At 36.5% G+C, this 21,447-nt stretch overlaps 2 protein-coding genes and 1 long non-coding RNA gene across 4 annotated transcripts in view; 1 reads left to right on the top strand and 2 right to left on the bottom strand.

Moving 5' to 3' along the window:
* The window catches only part of LOC125874584 (uncharacterized), a 51,288-nt gene extending 43,909 nt beyond the window's left edge, over positions 1-7,379 (top strand). The window contains exon 2 of the long non-coding RNA XR_007447284.1: positions 7,220-7,379. This is a non-coding gene — a long non-coding RNA (uncharacterized LOC125874584). The remainder of the gene's footprint in view (positions 1-7,219) is intronic.
* LOC125874582 (probable receptor-like protein kinase At5g20050) overlaps positions 1-8,502 on the bottom strand; it is a 52,506-nt gene extending 44,004 nt beyond the window's left edge. The window contains exon 1 of one of the 2 annotated variants that reach the window (XR_007447283.1): positions 7,077-8,502. Coding sequence is in view for 1 of the 2 variants with exons in the window: in XM_049555495.1 (XP_049411452.1) it covers positions 7,141-8,474 (1,334 nt within the window). In the remaining variant the exon portion in view is untranslated. The remainder of the gene's footprint in view (positions 1-7,076) is intronic. The other variant, XM_049555495.1, reaches the window with a different exon arrangement.
* Positions 8,503-10,267: 1,765 nt separating this feature from the next.
* LOC125872883 (LEC14B protein) lies at positions 10,268-21,112 on the bottom strand. Its single transcript, XM_049553676.1, has 10 exons — positions 20,996-21,112; positions 18,441-18,954; positions 17,919-18,038; positions 14,735-14,812; positions 13,701-13,868; positions 12,962-13,039; positions 11,907-12,082; positions 11,169-11,327; positions 10,993-11,053; positions 10,268-10,477 (listed from the first exon to the last, which is right to left on the bottom strand). The coding sequence occupies exons 2-10, from the start codon at positions 18,924-18,926 to the stop codon at positions 10,286-10,288; spliced, it is 1,518 nt and encodes a 505-aa protein (XP_049409633.1). The 5' UTR covers positions 18,927-18,954; positions 20,996-21,112; the 3' UTR covers positions 10,268-10,285.
* Between the last annotated feature and the right edge of the window lie 335 nt (positions 21,113-21,447).

Below are 21,447 nucleotides of genomic sequence, written 5' to 3'. Positions count from 1 at the left end.
TAAGCATAAGCCAATAATCAACATGAAGACCAATTCACAATTTTGTCCATTCAAGGCTAACATCCCACATCCTTCAATTCACTAACAATTCTTAACAATTCCACATAGATAAATACATATATGAACAGTCCACAACAATCTACACAATAATCGTCCATCAATTACACAAAATCAATACACCCACTTTAGGCCAAATTTAGTGAATTTGAGAAAATATGGGTTCATGGGAATTTCTTTCTAAAAACCATTAATAATCATTAATAACCATATAAATCATCATTTAAAACCTTTTTATGCAAGAACTCATGCTAGAATCGAAATAGGTTTTTGTGTGTATTTGAAAAACCTTGAAAACCTTTTGATTGGGTTCCTTGAAAGAAAGAATAATCAAGGATAAGGATCCCCATACCTCTAAGTTGAAAACCCACGAAAATTGAAGAAGAAGCACTTAAAATCTTCAATCCTAGCTCCAACTCCTCTTCTTCCTTGAGTTAGAGAGAAATATATGAAAAGAGATGGGTTTCTTTTTAATTCTAAGAGGAGTGACTTAAATGAAAGGAATTAAGTCATAAAAAGGTCTTATAGTTGCTAGGAAAAGAATAAAATAGCATAGGGTCAATTTTGGAAAAGGACTAAGGACCCATAAAATCTTAACTTAGAAATTCTACCCCTTCCCGTCTTAGTTCGCCCTTTTTTTTCAATCTGACAGTGCTTCGATATTTCGGGCATAACTTTTTACTCCAAAGTCGGAATTGGGCAAACTCGGTGGCGTTGGAAAGAGGACTCAAAGACCTTTAATTGGATAGGTAAAGGTCCACCTAATTCATTTTGAGCTAAAAGATATGACCATTTAAAGTTGCCCTTACAACTCACTAGTTCAAATGACTAGTTTCCGAACGTCACGGTCATTTCTCATCATTTCATCAAGTTCTCAACTCCAAACTCACATGTGAGGCTCTAGTTTCACTAGTTAATTTTTAGGGTCATTACAGATACCATCACCCCCGGGGTCGTTCTTTCTAGCTGTGCTAGGAACGTATCGCTGGCTGGGTAGACTCGATGATATCGGCGATCGCCCCCAGGCCTCTCTTTCTAGCTAGGCTGGGAGTGTGCTGCTGGCTGGGTGTCCCCGGATCGCTCTTTCTAGCTGGGCTGAGAGCTGACTGCATGGTAGGACGACTCGCGACATCTACCTCACTCACTGGTCCCTCTTTCTAGCTGGGCTGGGAGTGGACTGTTTGGTTGGGTGCCCCCTAGGGTCTCTCTTTCTAGCTGGGCTGGGAGTGCACTGCTGGCTGGGTGGAGTCTGATGGATTATCTTAGTTACTTTGGGCTAGGAGCCCGATTTTCTTCTTTCTCAATAGACTTAGCTTTTCTGTGTACCTGTCGGGCTTATGGGGGTTTGTTCAGGTTTTATTTGAGCGTGTGCTTTCTTTTCTTATCCGATTGACCTGTCTGTGTCTAGATTCTATCCTTTCTTATTGTGTTTACCCTTTTTGCTCAGTCGGCCTATGATGCCTACTGAGTACCTGTTGTGTTGGTACTCATGCTACGCTCTACATCTATTTCGTGAGGCAGGTCCCAGTACCTGTTACCAGCGGTGATTAGTTCCAGCCTTCTTTTGCAGCTGTGATTCGGAGACGAGGGCGAGCACTTGGCGTTTTGGGATTTGTTATGTCTCCTTCTTTTGTTTTAGCTAGTCTTGTTGCCTTTGAGACACGCTCTGTTGTGGTCCACTTTTGGGACTTGTACTCTTTATTAGATAGCTCTGTACTAGTGACTTCCAGGTTCTAGGAGGAATTTCTGTATATATTTATTTTTGGTTGCTTCTGCCTTGTTATTCTTGTTTAGATTATTGTTTTCGGTAGTTTTTGCCTTTTCGCTCATTGCTTGATGTTCTGGATTACAGGTTGGCTTACCTACTGGTAGGGTATAGTAGGTGCCATCATGACTCGAGAAATCGGGTCGTGACAACGGTCGACTAGGGTAGGTTCTGATTAAGTTACTAGGCTTAAATTGAGTAAAACGACGTAGTTTAGAGGTTAAACAACGTAGTTTAGGTGCCCAACACATAGGGAAAAAGACCAAACGACCCCTGACATAAAATCTGACAAGGCCAACCACGGACCCTATGACGGACCATCACAAAGACCACGGTCCGTCAAGTGGGTCGTGGTTTGCTGGCTAGTGTACTAGCTTAGGGAGGGGATCAACCATGGGCGCCACCAAGGCTCGTGAAGGGCTCTGTGGTCCACCTTTTGAGGCTGGGTGTGAACCACGATGAGGGTGACGGACTGTGGTCCCTTTCACGGTCCGTGAACCCCTCATTGGTTCACTTTTTTCTGTTGTTTTCTGTTGAAAGTTCTAAGTCTGATTTTCGAGGTCTTACACATTTCATTTCATCTTAGTCCATTGAAATTTGGATTGATATCTAGCACAAACCAATCAATAAGAAATTTTGTCAATTTTTTTTAAAAAAAAATTGATAGTAATTTTGTTAGGTTATTAAATATTGTGAGATAAAACATTTGAACTTGGCGCAAAGTATTAATTTCGTTTTCGAACATTTGACAGCCTTAAAAGCATTCATCTACTTGACTAACTAAATTTAGATACACCTAACACCCCCACCCCCCGATTTGCCAAATGACATAACAAGTGGTCTCAAACTCTGTAGGAGCACGAGACTTTTTAAAAAAAACGAGAGAAATGTTGAGAACGCCTCTAAACTTGACGAGAATTTAGGGGTATATTTCACTCATGTACAAGATTGGGAGTGTATATCTAAGTTCAATTAGTTAAATAAATGAGTATTTTTAAGGTTGTCAATAGTTCAGAGATGAAAGTAATAATTCGCTTCAAATTTAGGGTGTTTTCAATACTTTTCTCTAAATATTGTAAAATAACAAATAAATTAAAATTATATTGTCCGGATGAAGTGTGGATTGTAGTAATAATTCTGCAAAAACAAATTCTAGTACACTTTAGTACTTGAGAAGATTAATTTCCTTAAGGCACACCGTGCATTTAGTGGGCTCAATATTTTTTTTCTTTCGATATTTGTTTTTGTTTTGTTGTTGATTATATTTTCTTTTAGGGGATAAAGCTCAAGTTACCCTAAACTATGACCAAAATTTCAGAGGCACACTTCAACTAAACTAAGGTCTCATTATTCCCGGACTCATTTTTCTTGTAATTTTATACATTTTTTGACTTACGTGGCATACTCCGTTACTCCATGTAGTTGAATTTCCTCCGTGGGAAACAAGAAGTATTTTAAAATCTAAGATATTCTTTTCATTGAATACTCTGCCTAATGGACAATCTACACAGCCAAGATCCGGATCAAACCGCCAGCATGGATAACAGTCTCGCCAGGAGAGGGCAGACTGCCTAACCGGCAGATTAGGCCTACAAAGAATAAAAACTATATAAACCAAAACTAACATGAATTATATGATTAAGAGAATTATCAAAACAAAAAATACCTCATTAAGGGTTTAAGAGCAACCCATGCCTTCCTCAAACACGGAGGAATATCACATAGTTTCTGTTTTAAAGAAACAATAGATGCACCGTGATACTGAAGCAACTGTTCAAAATCCTGCCTGTTTTGATTAGAAAATATCGGTCATAAAACACATCCCTGGCAAATACGTCCAGCATTGTTGCTATCCGAATTGTTGCACGGATAGCAAGGAGTTGATATTATTGTTCTGCCAAAAAAAAAATACGATGTTATATAACTATAATAAAAAAAAAACACAAAATACAATACATTATGAATGCCAGAATGGGGAAAAAAGAGTAAATCTATTCTTATCATCCATCTAAGTAGATATGGAAATAACATGCATACTAACCTAATAATCAGATAAAATTAATTACTAAGACTATGCAGAACTAAATATTATACAGAAACAGTTCGGATTATATCAAAACACAGCCCACAAAACCAATTAAGGAAATTTACACTAAGATTAATCAATATAAAAGGGCAATGATCCAAAATCAATTTTGATAACGGCATGCAGTCGAACAACTGAACACATATAATCCAAACGAAAATAATTGTATGGAAGAGCAACACATATAATCCAAATGAAAACAATTGTATTGAAGAGCTACAAACACATAGTTAATCGTAAGAATTTTACCTTCCGAATTCCGAGAGTAGTGCTTTCCCGATTCCGATAAAATATGAGTAAAAATTACAATAAAATTAGGTCTTCCGGGAAGAATTCACATAGTTAATCGTAAGAATTTTACCAAGAATTCCGAATTCGAGAGTAGTGCTTTCCCGATTCCGATAAAATTTGAGTAAGAATTACAACAAAATTACGTCTTCCGGGAAGAATTTAATCAAGATGAGATACCCATTTTCGAGAAAACAATTTGATGAGTAGACATACCGATTCGGATTGCTAAAATCTGAATAGTGGAGAAAAAGACTTTTGCGATTCGGATAAATTTAGAAGCTGCTTCGATGCAAAATTTCACTACTTGCCCGATCAATATTTAATTCCTTATATAATGGTGATGGACTAGGCAATAGGGATCCATAAACTATAACCTAAATTTTAGATAAATTAAGGTCTTATTATTTCTGGACTCATTTTTTTTTATAATTTTATATATTTTTTGACTTACATTTTGTGACTCCACATAATTGAAGTTCCTGAGAAATATTTAAATATCACGTAAATCAAAAAAACAGCTTATTGAGTATGTGGTTTTAGACGTCAATGTGGTTACCAAAAAGGCAGCTTGCCTTGATGATGTTGGGCAAGTTAGTAGCTTCATAAAGTAATAGTAGAACAAATTTGTTGCAGCTGATAGTATTTAACCTTTGATTTGTTTATTTTTGTTATTTTCTTAAGTTAAGAGAACATCGAAATCAGTTTTTCTACCTCCTAATATAATGGTAACATCGACATACCCAATTCCCTCCCCACACCTCACTTTTATTGGACGATGCATCTAGACGTCAACAATATAGTCATGTCACTTTAAGCTCGAGCTATATAGCGAAATCAGTTTCTCTACCTCTCAAGATAAGGATAACGTTGACATATACAATCCCATCCCCACACCTTACTTTTAATTGACAGATGCATCTAGAAGTCAACAATACAATCATGTATATATATATATATATATATATATATATATAAGGTCGAGTTGGATCCAACTTGCCAAGTTGTTGTACCTATTGTTTTATTCAATGGCGGAAATACCCTTCTTTGACGGTGCAATATCCCAAGATAAGGATAACGTCGACATACACAATCTCCTCCCCGCACCTCACTTTTAATTGACGGATGCCTTTAGAAGTCAACAGTGCAATCGTTTCATTTTAAGCTCAAGTTATATATATAAGGTCGAATTAAATCAGACTAGCCTATTTGTTGTACCTATTATTGCATCCAATGGCGGAAATACCCTTCTTTGACGGTGCAATACTTCATTAAAAACTCGAAAATAGGAAGAAAAAAAATTCGTCGACATCAAGGTTCAAACCTGCGCGGGCGAAGCCCAACAGATTTCAAGTCCTATCTCCTTTAACCACTCGGACATATCGACCAATTGATACCAACACATTGTTTTATTTTACTTATTTATTTATTTATTATTTTATTCATTTTTTCGATTTCATTATATAAATAAGATAAAATATAGATCAAATAATACATTTAATCAAATGATGAAAAGGAATGAGTAGTAGTAATGACTGAAATAATACCCTATAATAAATTAATAATACATATTTGATGAGATACCTGAACACTCATAATCTCTTATAAATACATAATGCAAAGTTATTTATTCAATGCTAGTTAATTCTTTTACTATGTGTAGTTTTTTATTTTCAAAATCCAAAACCATACTAAGAAATCAGAAGGATAGGTTCGATTTAGTTTTTTTATTTAATTAGAATAAAAATTACATATAATGGGAAATTACGTACGTTTTATGTCTATTTTGGAAAATACTTATGCCATGTAGCTCATACTTTATGTATAGACGAGAGGGAATTGCTCGGATGGTAAGCACCCCTCACTTCCAACCCAAAGGTTGCGAGTTTGAGTCACCAAGGGAGCAAAAAGGGGTGGAAGCTCCTAGGGAGGGTAAAAAAAAAAAATGAAAAAATCATACTTTATGTATAAACAAACGATTTAACTCATATTTGTGTATAAATATATTTTATACATTGTTATACATTTTATACCAGATTAATACATAATGTATAATATTGTATATTGAACTACGTGACGTAAATATTTTTGCCTCTCCATCTGGTGCATTAAATTCAACAGGTCATGTTTTACAGAGTAACAGTGAAAATGATGGATGACAATGCACATTTGGATGCCAGATCCAAATGGGAATTTTAGTTGCAAAAGTAAAAAAATACCACTCTGAGTAGGGGTGGATACAACTATTTAGTGGTTGGGTTTATCTAAATTCATTATTTTTGAGGCAAAATATAACTTTATATATATAATTCACTAAAGTAACAATAGATAGTTTGCCTAAACACATAACTTAAGTAATACAATCGGTTCAATGCTAAGAATCTTAAAGATTGAACTCACAAAGCTTAAATCCTGAATCTCTCTCCAATATTGGAGAGTAAAAATAGATGTGTAACAAAATATAATGGTGTTAAACCTACCAAATTGTTGTTTCGCCCGTTGTTGGGTCCCTATATTATTTTGTCCACACTCTAGTTTTCTTGCCGTGTGTGGAGGTGGGGGTGGGAGTGGGGGTTGGGGTGTTACTCAAGTCAACTCTAATTAATTTGAACATGTCTTTCTTTTTAACTAGTATAATCCATGAATAATCTATGTATATCGATTGGGAAAAGTAAACAAGAATATTGTATCCTCATAGATGCAATTATGCATCCCAAAAAAGCAATAAAAAATAAAGAAGCAAAAAGAGTTGTAGAAAAGATATATCTACCTATATATTTTGGCGTAAACAAAAGCAAATTCTTACACTTTTTTTTGTTAGGGGGAGAATTCAAGTACACTCTTTCAGATTCAGGATACAACACTTGAGAAACAATCAACCTATTGATATTGAAAAATTTGACAGAAAGCAGACAAAATCCCTTATGTATTATGTAGGTACTACCTCCCTGAGAGGATAGACATTGTATAAGAACGAAGTGAATTAGTATCACTAGATCTTGCCATGGCTGCAGCTACCCTAGGTATCCCGGGATGATGATCCACACCCTCGTCTAATAGATCGAGGATCAACATTGTCGTTTGTCTAGGCGCTTCTACTGGCCCACGACCTTCCAACATTTCCACGACTCGTGCCATTGTTGGCCTAAGACTAGGCCGTTCTTGGATGCAAGACAACGCCACACACGCCAATCTTTTCACTTGCATTTCTACAGCTACACCTCCTGTAGCTGCCTCGTGGACGAGCCTCTCGTCCAGGACTTCCATGATCTTCCCCTGCTCCAATTTCTCACTCACAATCTTAGGAAAATAGCTGAACTTACTCTTTGAATTGGTACTCTTTCCATTTTCAGCTAAAGTAATATTTCTCCTCCCTCCAATCATCTCCAATAGCACCATTCCGTAGCTATAAACATCACTTTTCTCAGAAATCCCGTTCTCCAGGAGCCACTCGGGGGCTAAATACCCCCGAGTACCTCTAATCGTTGTAACAACTCTACTCTCATCTTTCCCCATCAACTTAGACAACCCGAAATCAGCTAGAATAGCACGATGATTCTCGTCTAAAAGTATATTCTCAGGCTTGACATCGAGATGTAAAATACACGATCTACAATCATGATGCAAATAAGAAAGTGCCTTAGCCACATCTAGACCAACTCTACACCTCAAATCCAACGACAAACACCCTCGAATTCCCCTTTTTCGAAAAATCCAATTATCAAGTGATCCATTAACTATATACTCGTAAACCAAAAATCGAGGTCCTGATGGAGGAACACTAGAGTATCCAAGTAAACGTACAAGATTAACATGTTGAACACTAGCAATAGCTGCAACTTCTGATTTGAATTCCTTATCGCCACGTTCCTCTCCATCGATCCTTTTAACAGCTACTGATGCACCATCACTAAGCACACCTTTGAAAACACAAGCTGATGATCCACGTCCTACCAACGATCCAAAGTTATTGGTTGCTTCTTCGAGCTCTTTCAGCTTAAATCTTGTTGGAACACCAGCTACTTTCCTTAGGAAACTATACTCGATCCTCAGCTCGCGTCCATCAGAGTCTAACTGATTTTCTAGCAATAACCTCCTGTTGTTGAACTTCCTTCGGATCAAAACACCAGCAAAAACACCAATAATCAACGCGATATCAGCTCCGAAAATGAGGAAAAATGTCTCCGAATATTTCAACGTTATACGTGTGATAACGATGAGTGTGATCAATAAAATCACAAGTAAAAGGGCTAAGGAATAAACTTTTTTGTCCTCCATCAATTCATCATCATAAAATTTTCATACTTTTTAATCAAACTATAAATTCAAAAAGAAAAAATATAAGTCAAAACTATGCAAACTATGAATTTATTTCTGGTCCCATAAGTAACTATCTGTATATTTATTTTTTAAAAGCCACTTGATAAACTATTAAATTTTTTTGAAGGTGTTCACCACACGGTTTGAATATGTTCACCAACTAATACTCTTCTACATTAATGTCTCCACTTTTTTCCTTTTTTGTTTTCTATCCGTTATCGGGGTCTGACTAATTCAAATTCGTAATCAAGGCTCGAACCTGATACGTTTAGTAAACAGAGGTTTGACTAATTTAAATTTGTATTCAGGGCTCGAACTTGATACGTTTAATTAAGGATGAAAGAGAACTTACCACCTGATCTAGATATGATTTGAAGTTGTTCACCTACTATTACTCTTCTACATTAATGTCCTGTTTTTTTTGGTTTCCTATTTGGTATTGAGTATGTTTTGGGGTTGACTAATTCAGATTCGAGTACTAAAGTCTTATTTTTTGGGGGTAAAGCAATCAAATATCGGGGCTTGAATACGAAATCTTTAGTTAAAGATGGAAGGGAACTTACCACCCGCTCCGTACATGATTTGAAGATGTTTACCTACAATTACTTTTCCACATCATGTTCGTTTTGGGGTTGACTAATCCAAATTCGCATAATAAAATCTTATTTTTAGGGGTAAAACAGCAATTAATATTAAAGGCGACTCCTTTTTTCCATTGTTCAAATTCAAGATCTTTAGTTAAGAATGAAGGGATATTTACCATCCGGCTACAACTTTGAACATGATTTGAAATTCCATTTTTGGGGTAAAACGCTCAAAATATCAAAGGCAGGACTCAAATAGTCAAACTCGGGACCTCTAGTTAAAAACGAAGGATACTTACCATGACATTAGATGCTAGTAAATGGAATCTAAATTTAGTTTATTATATGTGCAATTTTCTTCTCTTTCCATTGACTTTCTCAATTCTTTTATCAGTCGACATCTACTATGGTTATTGACTAATCAGTAATAACAAATCTTAGGAATATTTCAACTTTCTTTTATCACAAGTATTTAATCGTATTAACATTTCTTTTTCAATTTATAAGAATATGAATTAGTCAAGGAAATAGAACAAGAATTATTTAAGCAAATAAAATTCAAGGTACATACATATATTCAAAATATTGATGTTTTATTACCTTTTAAATTTTTTATAGTCATACATAAGAGTTTGTAGATGCAACAATTAGGCATGTTCGAGTTCATCTGAACCCAATACTTTTAATCCGAACCATACATAACGTGCAAATACTCCCTAAATTTTCAACAAAGCACGATAAATTCAATGCTAAAAAACTTAAAGACTAACACCATCAAATAAAATCCTGAATTCGCCTCTGTGAACAAAAGGTACCATCAAGTCAAGCTACATGAATTCATACTTGTATTTGAGCTTCAATTTATCTGTATGCAAGAAGCTGTTGCGTCCTAGCACAACCCTTTTCTTGCAGAAGTGCTAATGCACGACCTTACATTTTCTTCCGCTTACCCTGCAGTACGAGCCACGCATACAGAGTCGATCCCCAAACGATCCGAGTACTATTTACAAAATGCAATGTACATGTTCGCCTTTATTTATGTACAATACATGTATATCAAAATATCTATCATGTTTCAGCTAAAATTCGCGTTCACACAGTTACTATACATGTTGGTGTAACACCGTGAAGTTATTACCGTGTTTTTTCTTTGATAACCGAGAAATCCCCGAGGGCAGATAGCATTTAAAAGAAATGCCTTCTTCTGATCTGCTTCCTTTTTGGAGGGAGTGGTGCTTCTCCATTTCCAGGGAATTCCCATTTGACAACATCTCCATCCCAAGAAGAGCTAACAAGCATTGGATAAGTAGGGTGCCAGCTACAATCTCTAATGGTCGACCGGTGGTGCTGCAATTTCGCGACTTGCTCTCCGCTTACCTAGAAACCAAGAGTGTCGTTACATAACACGTATCGATAAGAAGAATTCTTCAGAAATTAGGGTCACACAAAACCTTAGGGGTCGTTTGGTATGGGGGATAAGGATAATAATCCCGAGATAAAATGCAGGAGAAATTTTTCCCGCGTTTAGTTATAGGTATTAATTAGTCATGGGATTATATTATCCCAATAAAATGATGGAATTAGTTATCCCATATAGAAGGTGGGATATCTTGTCTATCTCATCCCGCATAGGCACATACAAAATGACCCTTTATAGTATAATTGCAAGAAAGTCATTAAACTAATCTTTCTAACCACAAAATCACTTGAGTTTCATTAAATATCCTAGGATATCATTTAGACAAGAAAAAGGTTTAAGGATTGGCCGGAAATCATCCTATTCTAGAATGGCTCGAATTGTACAATCCCTCCGTCACCCCAGAATGAAAGGGGTGATCTCGTAAGAAATTCCTTTTAGAGATAAATAAGTTGATGTATAACCTCATACTTACCAAATCATAGATGTAAATGCAGGCATCATGGGATCCCGTGTAAATGTATCTCTGCCCAGTGCTGTAAAATATAACCCAAGAAATATATAAGTACGTACTACGCCAAAATAAGGGTAACTGGAAGTTGTCATAGACAAAAAACGGAGAGTCAATGCAGCATAGTTTCTAGCACTAACCTATATTCTGGTGAGAAGTAGCAGCGAATTAGAGTACGCAATACAGAATGACCCTTATAAGTGGATATTGACTGATCATAAGGGTGCTTCACGTCTCTAGCTTGAGCAGGGTAGTCCATCCATCTATAGTCCCACTCATAATTCCTGAACCAGATATTGCTGAAAACAAGGAAGTGTATGTGTCTTGTTTAGTCATATAAGTAAGCAAGTCAAACAACAACATATCCAGTGTAATCCCCACAAATGGGGTTTGGAAGGGCAGTGTGTATGCAAACCTTACCCCTACCTTGGGAGGTAGAGAGGCTGTTTCCGATAAACCATCGGCTCAAGGAAAAATAGTCCAAAAAAAAAGCAATGGAAGTACAAAAAACAATAGATAAGAACCAAAACATTGTATCTACCCCGAATTTCTCCGTTGATTTCGGTCAAAGTACCCAAAATCAGTTGACCAAATCCGGTATGGATCCCACATCCACACCCACACCCATGTTGTGTCGACACTGGTGCGGCACCAAAAACAAAGAGGCCGAGCAACTTAGTTGGTCATAAGATATGTAAAAATTGGTTTTCGTGAATTTAATCTGATTCATGTATTAATAAAAATAAATCTCATTGAATCTCATGTATTGTACTAGGTTCATATCTCCCCTAATCTTATTAGTAAACCAAAAAATAATAGGCATAGACCATCACGAAGAAGAATCATAGAGGAGATGCATAGCCAGAAAATAAGCATACCGAGCAGCATGAGAAGACATTTTGCGGATATCCCAGAGCTTGATGGACTGATCTTTACTATTAGAAATGAAATAACGACCATCCCCCCGACTATCAAGGAATGTAACGCCTTCTACGTGTCCCATCAGGACTCCGGCTGGCTTTTCTTTGGCCCTAAAGCAACGTCTATCCCAGACCTACACAGAGCAACAACCTCGTTACTCATAAAAAAGAGACCTGAACTCATGAAATAAATATCATGGAAGCATACATAGACATATATTAATTCATCCAGACTCAAATTATTTGGTCCTTAGAGGATCAAGAAGAGCTCTGCATTCTGTTACGAACAACAACATACGCAGTTTAACCCCACAAGTGGGGTCTGGGGAGGGTAAGAGGTACACAGACCTTATCCCTACCTTTGTGGGGTAGAGAAGTTGTTTCGAATAGACTCTTGGCTCAAAAGAAGTAATAAAGGAGGATTGAAAGAAAAATAACGATAACCAAATAGCAAGATAAACAAAGCAAATGAAGCAACTGGTAATAGTAAAAATGAAGAGTGAGATACTACTTGAATACCAAATAAGGAGAAGATGAAAAGAGGAGACTAGCCCCCTGCCTCCCCTACGTAAAAGTACGACAACTTTCTGCTACCTACCACCCTTCTACCCTAATCATCGACCTCCAAACCTTCATATCTAAGGTCATGTCCTCAGTAAGCTAAACAGGTTACACAAAATGAATCAAGATACCAACCAGCAGAATATTAGAAGATTTAGCATCAGTTCCTCGGCCTCAAATCACTCAGAGCCTCAATGATTACTCCACAACCCCCCAACCTAGCTCTTCCGTCCCCAACAAAAGAGAGAAAGTGCAAATATTTTCTAATGTACATAGATATGGTATCAAAAGGAAGTATGCATAATGACTCTTCCCATAGTTTCATAGTCCAATACTATCCCTCTGTTTTGTCATTTTATCATTAATTCAACAAGTATCTTCTATTAGCATCTTTCAGAAGGAGACCTTGATTCTTAAGCATTTCTTCCAAAGTAAGATAGGATGATGATCACCTTACACAGATTGTCATCACTTCCAGAATAAATGAGATGGCCACTTTCGTCAGCAAAACATACAGAATTGACATCAGACTGCAACAGAAAATTATTTCAGCTCATCAACAGAAAGTTATAGAGACAAATTGAAATCTTGTGTATCCACAAAAAGCAAAAATATGAGAATTCCTCAACTGGTGTATTAAATTGGAGAATACTTGCCCGGTATATCTAGACACAGATGTTCTGAAATTTACAATTCAGATTTTTCATGCAGATATATTGTACTAGAAATGATTAAATGGTGTCAAACAATTCACTCACTGAATAGGCTATTGAGAAATTTAATGATCAAATCTACTTAGTGATGACTTTAGTGAGGAACTTCAGGAAAAGCTAGTTCAGCCACACCGCTTCTTACAGCAGAGCGCTCAGAATAATTTACTTCAAAGAAAACACGTATTTCTAGGACTCGATGAGAATGATGACTTCATCAGAATCATCACCAGATCATGAAGGAAGAGGAGGTGAAACCTCCTTGTCTTGGTGAACATGTTTTTGAATAACAAAAAGTTATTGTCTTGCCAAGAAAAGAGCACGTCTTTAAATATGACTACTAAAGCAAGCCCAAGAAGAATAATTATTAGCTTCATAATTGTCAAACAGATGTACTGGATGTAGCAAACAGATTTTTTTTAAAAAAATGCTTCACAAGAAAGAGATTTGTGACACACATCTATTATAAGTATATTCATACATTGTGTGCGGATATTCGAAGGGAGGGTTTGTTTGCTTCAAGATCATAAACATAGATCGCATCATCACTACTTCCAGCAACAACTTCCCGACCTTCAGTAGAAAATTTCACAGAGAAGATTCCAAAATCATCATTGTCAGCAGACAAAAGCAAACCATCATGAATTTCCTGCATTTAAGTGAGCCAGCATTAAGTTTTCATAAAAACAAAAAGATAACAGTGAGTTAGTATTAAGTTGTCACTATAACAGACTAATATATAGCCCAGACCGCAATCTTGGTAGTTGCATATGTTACTCCTATCAAATTTCTAATAATCCTTTTTGGACCTAATCTTTTAAGCCAAATATTAATGGTAGTAGCATATAATAATGCAATCAAAACTCCAGCAAGCTCCTTAACTTACAGGATCTAAGATATCAAGTAAGGTACATCTGAATTCATCTAAATCCCGCAGCTTTGGGGAACTGTCATTTGTGAACCAATGCCATAGGAAAAATACTCAATGCATTAATTTTTATCAAAAGATAGATTACCCACACAAAACTTCATATCAAACAGCTTTAATGTACAAACAACACCTTATAACAAGTCAAACTCTCTGAAATAAGTTACTTGTTCGGAATCCATTTCCAGAAAAGGAAGGCGATATTCTTTCATACTTGACTTAGTTACTGCTTTCAGAGTTAAGTCCAGTTTTTTTAATAGTTCATAAAGAGAGATGTGTATCCAAAAAAAAAAAGAGCATCATATCAAAATCAAATACAAAACTTGGTTAAATTGCGCCTCAAGTATTAAACGACTCATTCTTTAAATAATTGAAACCTTTAACACAGAGATGTGCAACTACTGCTGCCTTGCTGGAGTTATAATTATCCACAAGACGAACAGAACTGAATATCTGTTCCTAGGCCTAAAAGGGTTTTGAAATGATACTTCTAAGTGATAACTGCTAGATATTGCAGTCCCATCCCATGAAGCTGTTATGCATATGAGTAATAAGAACTCTAAAGAAAGAGAGATTGACCGCCGTACTGTGATGTTGGCTACAGATTCAGTGGCAGCAGATCCTACGTCTACAATATGTACGATATGTGACATGGTAGCATACACCTGCAAATGCAACACAAGTGTTACTCTACAACACAAATATAAAGATACTCTGTGATAAAGTGTAAATTTATCATTCTACAATAACAACATACCCAATAAAATCCCACAAGTGGGGTCTGAGGAGGGTGGTGTGTATGCAACCTTACCCCTACCTAATGAGGGTAGGGAGGTTGTTTCCAATAGATCATCAGCTCAAGTAAAGCATAATAAACAAGAATGAAAAAAGAATACAGTAGAGAATACCAGTAGCATCAATAAATAATATGATAGCCGAAGTAAAGGAAACAACAGGCAATAATAAGAAGTAGAAGAAAGCAGGAGGAGGAAAAAAATACTAATATCACTGATAAGGGAAACTAGACAGCGCAACTACCTACTAACCTTCTACCCTGATCCTCGACTTCCATATCCTCCTATCTAGAGTCATGTCCTCGGTAAGCTGCAGGTGTTTCAGATCCTGTCTAATCACCTCTCCCAAACACTACGCCGTCCTACCTCTAGGCTCTACCTCTACTCAGACCCACCATAGGCAACCTCTCACATCTCCGCACTTGGGCATCTGGATATCTCGTTTTCACATGCCCGAACATTTCAGTCTCACTTCCCTCACATTGCCCACCACAGAGACCCTCTCCCACCTTGTGCCCAATATCTTCGTTCTCAATCCTATCTCGCCTAGTAATGCAAATCTAGAAGTAATATCTTAATTTAGATTCTATTACTTGAAGTAATATCTTAGCTTAGATTCTATTAGTCAGAAGTTACTGGTCAGTGGTCAATGTCCATTTGCTATCAGCTTAAGTTGAAGTGGTCCCGGTCTACCTTTCGATCTAATGTGCAACTTAAGATTCTCTAAAGCTGGTTTCACTTTGGAGTTCCTTGAATTTCATGTAATTCTCTCAATTTCCAATAGCCTTATATTCTAAATGTATAGCAGAATTAGCAACACCAGAACAGATTGAGATAACAACAGTGATGAAGCTCCTTCAACAACAAAGATAATTTGTTTTTACCTTTTGTGAAAGACACCAAAATAGCTGTACAAACTCTGAAAGAACTTAACCACCAATACTTATGGTCTAGTGATATCAGTGGGAGTCACCACAAAATAGGTGTCCGTTCAATTCTCAGTATCCCCCTTTCCGAATCCCCCAGTATAATAAAATTTTCAAGAGAAAAAGAAATCTGAAAGAATTTTAGACCACAGCAGTTTTGAACAAAACACATGCCTCTTTTTTTATCTTTTTGATAATTATGGTGTTCGGGCCAACTTTCGTGCAACTCAACTAATTCCACGGGGTAACTACTACCTGCCACCAGCACAAGTATCGGGCAAGGCTTGAACAGATTGGATGAGATCCCCTAGTGTTTTCGTCTCTGCTGGGATTTGAACCACATGCCTCTTTTCAAAGTCATTCTTGAACATATTTTAACTAAACCCTTCAAATGTCACAAATGGAGAAACAGAACACACATGACTGAATATATATGTAACATGAAATGCTCGTACTAATGACAGCTAATGTTTTGATAAGTAGGATAACATTCTATATCCAAACAATCCCTTGCAAATAACTGTGTAGAATGGAATTAATTTCGTTACACCTACCTAATTAATTTGATTTAATCTCCCTAATTAATAATAGCTTGTCAAGTGTCCTCATTGTCGCAATTTTAGTTCAACTACTTTCCCTTTTGGTCACCCAATTTTTTTAATAACTGTTGTGTTTGAGATACCTGCAACCTGCCTACCTCCCACCACCATAAGTACCTGACTTGGATAGGAAGAAATCACCTAATAGTTTTGCCTCCGCTAGGATTTGAACCCGAAACCTTATGGTTCTTGTTAGAGTGGGTAAAAGTCCCATATTGGTTGGGGAATGGATTGATGGTCTCCTTATATGGACTTGGAAAATCCTCTCCTCATGAGCTAGTTTGGGGTTGAGTTAGGCTCAGGTACCATATCTTTACAGTTCTCAACAGTCAACCAACTACATTAGACACTTCCCTAGGTTCTTTTGGTCTACCCAATTTTCACCAATTTTCTTAACGAAGAGACTTGTCTTCAATTTCAATCCAATAGAGGAATATATACCATTATATTGTTTTGTCCTTCATGTTACATTATAGACCATCCCAATTTACAAATATCATCCATTATTTATCATGTCTCTAACAACCTCCAAAAATTATGTCTCTATTCAAAGTCATTATTGTTGATCTTCCAAGTAAGTCTAGCATAGTAAAACTAAATTGGGATCGGGAAGAGAGAGACAGAGAGTATGTCACAGAGGAGAGGATTTAATAGCACAAACATATTTCCAATGATTTCTCAAACACATGGAGTTAGAAGTATCCTAGATTATAAGGTGGCTCATGAGTAAGAACTATTAAAAAAAAAAAATTAAACTACTTAAATTATTGAAATTTGATTTAGAAAAGATTTAGTTAAACTTTTTGGGTAATTAATGATTATTAAACTCTCCATTTTTGGAAAACTAAAACATTGAGCAAGTTAGTTTAGGCTAAATGATAGAATGAAAAAGAAAAAGGAAAGTTTTTGCTATGGGGGGCAGGGCAGGACGGGGCTAGTTAAAAATATTTTAAAAACTGCTACGCAAAGCGCGGCGGGTTAAGTCTTAAAAGATTTAGACCAAACCTGCACCACAACCACCCCGTCCTGTCCCGCCCCATTGCCATCTATATGCAAAATGAAAAATCATGCATGCATAAAGACAATATGCTTAGCGTACCCAGGTGTGTCCCAGTGGTCAAAGAAGTAGGAGGATAACCAAGAGGTCTCAAGGTCAACTCCCAGTGGAGGCCTTCCCACGAGGCCTTCCAACCAGCATAAACCTTGGTGGGCACTGGGCAAAGTTACCTGATACCTGTGTTGGACTTGGTGTGAGGTACCAAGTATTGGGTAGAATAGTCGAGGTGAGCAAGCTCGCCTAAACACCACCGTCATAAAAAGTAAAAAAAGAAAAGAAAATGTGTTTATCTGCACTATGCCTCCTATGAAAAGAGAAAAACTGAAGCCTGAAACAAAAAACAAAGCAAAATTTAGCAGTTGCAAACTTGATTCGTCTGTAAAATAGAAACTCACCAAATGACGTTGATCCGGAGAAAGAGATGTATCAGTAACTGTCCATCTCAAACTTTCTGCATGAATATTCTTGTGAACTTTCCACCCTCTTTCCACATTGTATATTCTAATATGGCTTCCCTGTTTTAGACAAGAAGAAGCATCAGAATGCAACACAACTCAAATCTCTCTAATGCATTGTTAAGAGTGTAGTCTTTAGAGAACTTTGGGATTTCATATTAAAAAAACAGGCTTCTGATTCGATATGGAAAAGTTTTTTTATGACCGTGATGTTTGGGCCAGCTTTAGCGCACCTCGACTAATTCCACGGGATATCTGGCACCTCCCATTAGCAACAAAGACCAAGTAATACTGTCCACCAAGGCAAGGCTAGGACAGATGGGAATAAATCACCTAGTGTGTTTTTTTTGCTTGAAGCTGACTTAGATATGGAAATCTTAAAAGACAAAAATGTAATACTGACACATGTCATGCCTAATCTTCTCAATGCTACAAAAATACAATATAAACTACTGCTAGTACCTGAAAGGCAGCAACAAAAAGGGAACCATCTGCTGAAAAGTGTGATACATAAGCCCTGGTTTCCATCTGGTCCACAATCCAAGGACCACTAACCGGCAAATATTTACTTAGAACATGACAACAATCTGCCTTCGAAAACCTTCCTCTACCGGAAATATTGGCTTCTCGAGCAGCTAACATCTTGAATGTGGACACAGGAACTTCCTTTTTCCCGGGTAGGATTCTACTGAGATTTTCATGGGGCCCTGATCTAAGCTTAGTAAGTTGAGAAATTTCATGGTCCAAATAATTTGCTGGTCTGTCATGATGAACACTGCTAGCAACCCCGTGATTGGAACTTGAACCATCAAAGTGTCCGGTCTCTACTTCTAACCTACTTAGAGAATACCCCATGTCTTCAATGGACTCTGAATGTAAGAAATCAAAATACATTTTCACATGTAAGACAGTAAGGTGTCTGAGAGACGCTTTGAAGTACCATATCATCCATAATCAAGTTCCTACCATGCCAAACCTGCCAAAAATGGTGGAAACACACAGAATATATTAATCAAGACCAGTGTATATGGGAAATGAAGTTGTTTTATTTAGAAACCATAAAAACCACACTACAGAGGACCAACAACAACATACCCGGTGTAATGCCACAAAGTTGGTTCTGGGGTAGAGTGTACACACACCTTACCCCTACCTTGAAGTAGAGATGTTATTTTTGATAGACCCTCAGCTCAAGGAAAAAAATAGTCCAAAGCAATACAGAAAAGGAAATAAAATGAAGAAGCCATGACAAATGCTTCAGAGGAGCTTCAACAAATTAATCAACAACACCTCAATCCCAAACTAGTCAGATCAGCTCTATGGATCGTCCGTACTCGTTCTTCTTAATAGAGTATACTAGAGATTCATAATTGTTAAGACTGTTTTTGACTAGCCATCAACCTACTGCTATCCTACACCACTATTTGGCAATTCTTAGGAGGAGTTAATTCAAGAAAATTAGCTCAAGTTTGCTATTCTAAATGAAACCCAACACGTCTAACATGCAAATTCTCTTTAGAAGGCAGAAACTGCCACCTTCGGCTCAACAAAATAGTAGAGATATTAATATACAGAGATTTTATTGGGTGTATAAGTTCCATCCAAGCTGATGTTACAAGCTATTGAACAAAGCAGATAAATGGGAAGCCAAGGTTTATGTAAATTTGCAATCACAACGGGGCAATATACATGTTTCTCATTCCTTACCAATAGTAGTAGCATTATTCTCCTAGTTCCCGGTCCTCCGATTCATGTTACTACATGTTGTTTCTTGTGCTTCGGTTATCGAGTTATTTGGTTGTTGCTATGCTATGCAATGTTTTCCTTATGATTTATTATGTCCTCTTTGATTTTGTATGTTTCTTTTCTCCTAGCTTTGATATGCGTTACTTGAGCCGAGGATCTTCCGGAAACAGCCTCTCTACCTCCACGAGGTAGGGATAAGGTTTGTATACACTCTACTCTCCCTAGACCCCATATATGGGATTACACTGGGTATGTTGTTGTTGTTGAAAGGGCTATATAGCTCAAACTCGAAAAGTCTAAGCTGAACTCTGCTATTCTAAAAGAGAAGGAAATTTTGTTTAAAAGCAAACTTTTCTATGAAGTGTGAAAAATACCATCTTTAGCTTAACATAATTCAGCAGAGATACTAGTATATAGAGATTGTCTTAGGGATATAAGTTCCATTAAAGCTGATGTTTTTTCAAGCAATTGACCAAAACCAACAAAAGGAATAAACCAAGACTAATGTGAATATGCAATCATGAAGGGATAATATAGCTCAAAGTTCAAAATATTTAGCTCAACTCTTTTAAATGAAAAACCAAATATTGTCTAACATCCAAAATATTCTTAGAAGGCAGAAAAATATCATCTTTAGCTCAACATATTACAACAAGTATATCATGAACCAGAGACTGTATTGGGCGTATAAATTCCATTAAAGCTGATGTTTTTACAAGAAACTGAACAAAGTAGACAAAGGGAAAACCAAGAATTCTGTGAATTAGCAATAATGAGGGGTAGGGGTAGGGGCGGAGCTGGGTAGGGACGAGGGGTTCATCCAAACTCCCTTCAGTGAAAAATTACATTGTATATACAAAGTAAAATATTTTTAATATATATCATATATATAGAGTAGACTGAATCCTTCCAACTTCTTCGTATTTTGAACCTCCTTAGTGAAAATACTGGTTCCGGCACTAGGAGGGGGGAGGGGGACATAGCTCAAAATCCAAACTTTGCTATTCAAAATGAAAATAAGCCAAGATTTATGTAAATTTGCTCAAAATCATTTTTTTTTTACTTCAACTTCACCATTCTAAATGAAATTAGCAAAATCCCATATGAGATTACACTTTCTACAGACATTTTGATTATATAGAAACTCTATCAGAGCTGACTTCTCACAAGCAATTAAGCATAGCAGAAAAAAGGGAAAATCAAGAATTCTGTAAAATTTGCATATCTACATGAAAAAATGAATAAACTGAAAAAATCAAAACTTTTCAAACCTGATTGCTAAATCTTGGAGTTGTTTAAAATTACCAATTTTTCACTTCTTGTTTACTCTTATCTCTTCCTTCATTTCTCTTTGTTTTTTTTTTTTTTGGTGGACATGTGAAACACCTAACAGAGATATTGAGAAAATGACATAAATGATCCCTTCCTTACTTTTGGTAGTAGGTTCAAAAGTAGTCCCTAAAGTATTATTTTTGAACAGTTTTAGTTCTTTTAAATTTGTTAAATGTGAATGTTTTTAGTCTCTGTTATATATTTATTGAACTCTTATAGTTGAATTTAATCATAAGAAATATTAAACCTAAACACCAAAAAATTCCATCGAAATCTGAAAAAATACTTCATAAAAAAACGAATTGATTTGAGATAATTTGTTCACATTGATTAACGGGTATATGACGAGTTAGTTTGGGCTATTTTTTTTCTCTATCTCTATTTCAATGGG

The sequence above is a fragment of the Solanum stenotomum genome, chromosome 8 (genome assembly GCF_019186545.1).
Source record: "Solanum stenotomum isolate F172 chromosome 8, ASM1918654v1, whole genome shotgun sequence".
Taxonomy (NCBI): Eukaryota; Viridiplantae; Streptophyta; class Magnoliopsida; order Solanales; family Solanaceae; genus Solanum; species Solanum stenotomum.
This window is presented reverse-complemented; position numbering and strand designations above follow the sequence as displayed.

What these genes read in the sequence shown, in the direction of transcription:
- LOC125872883 (XM_049553676.1), bottom strand. Translation starts at nt 18,926, where the DNA reads ATGATATGGTACTTCAAAGCGTCTCTCAGACACCTTACTGTCTTACAT. An exon ending in CTCCGGATCAACGTCATTTG is followed by an intron (nt 14,813 to 17,918) that starts GTGAGTTTCTAT and finishes TTGCATTTGCAG; the next exon opens with GTGTATGCTACCATGTCACA. An exon ending in AATCTGTAGCCAACATCACA is followed by an intron (nt 13,869 to 14,734) that starts GTACGGCGGTCA and finishes ACTTAAATGCAG; the next exon opens with GAAATTCATGATGGTTTGCT.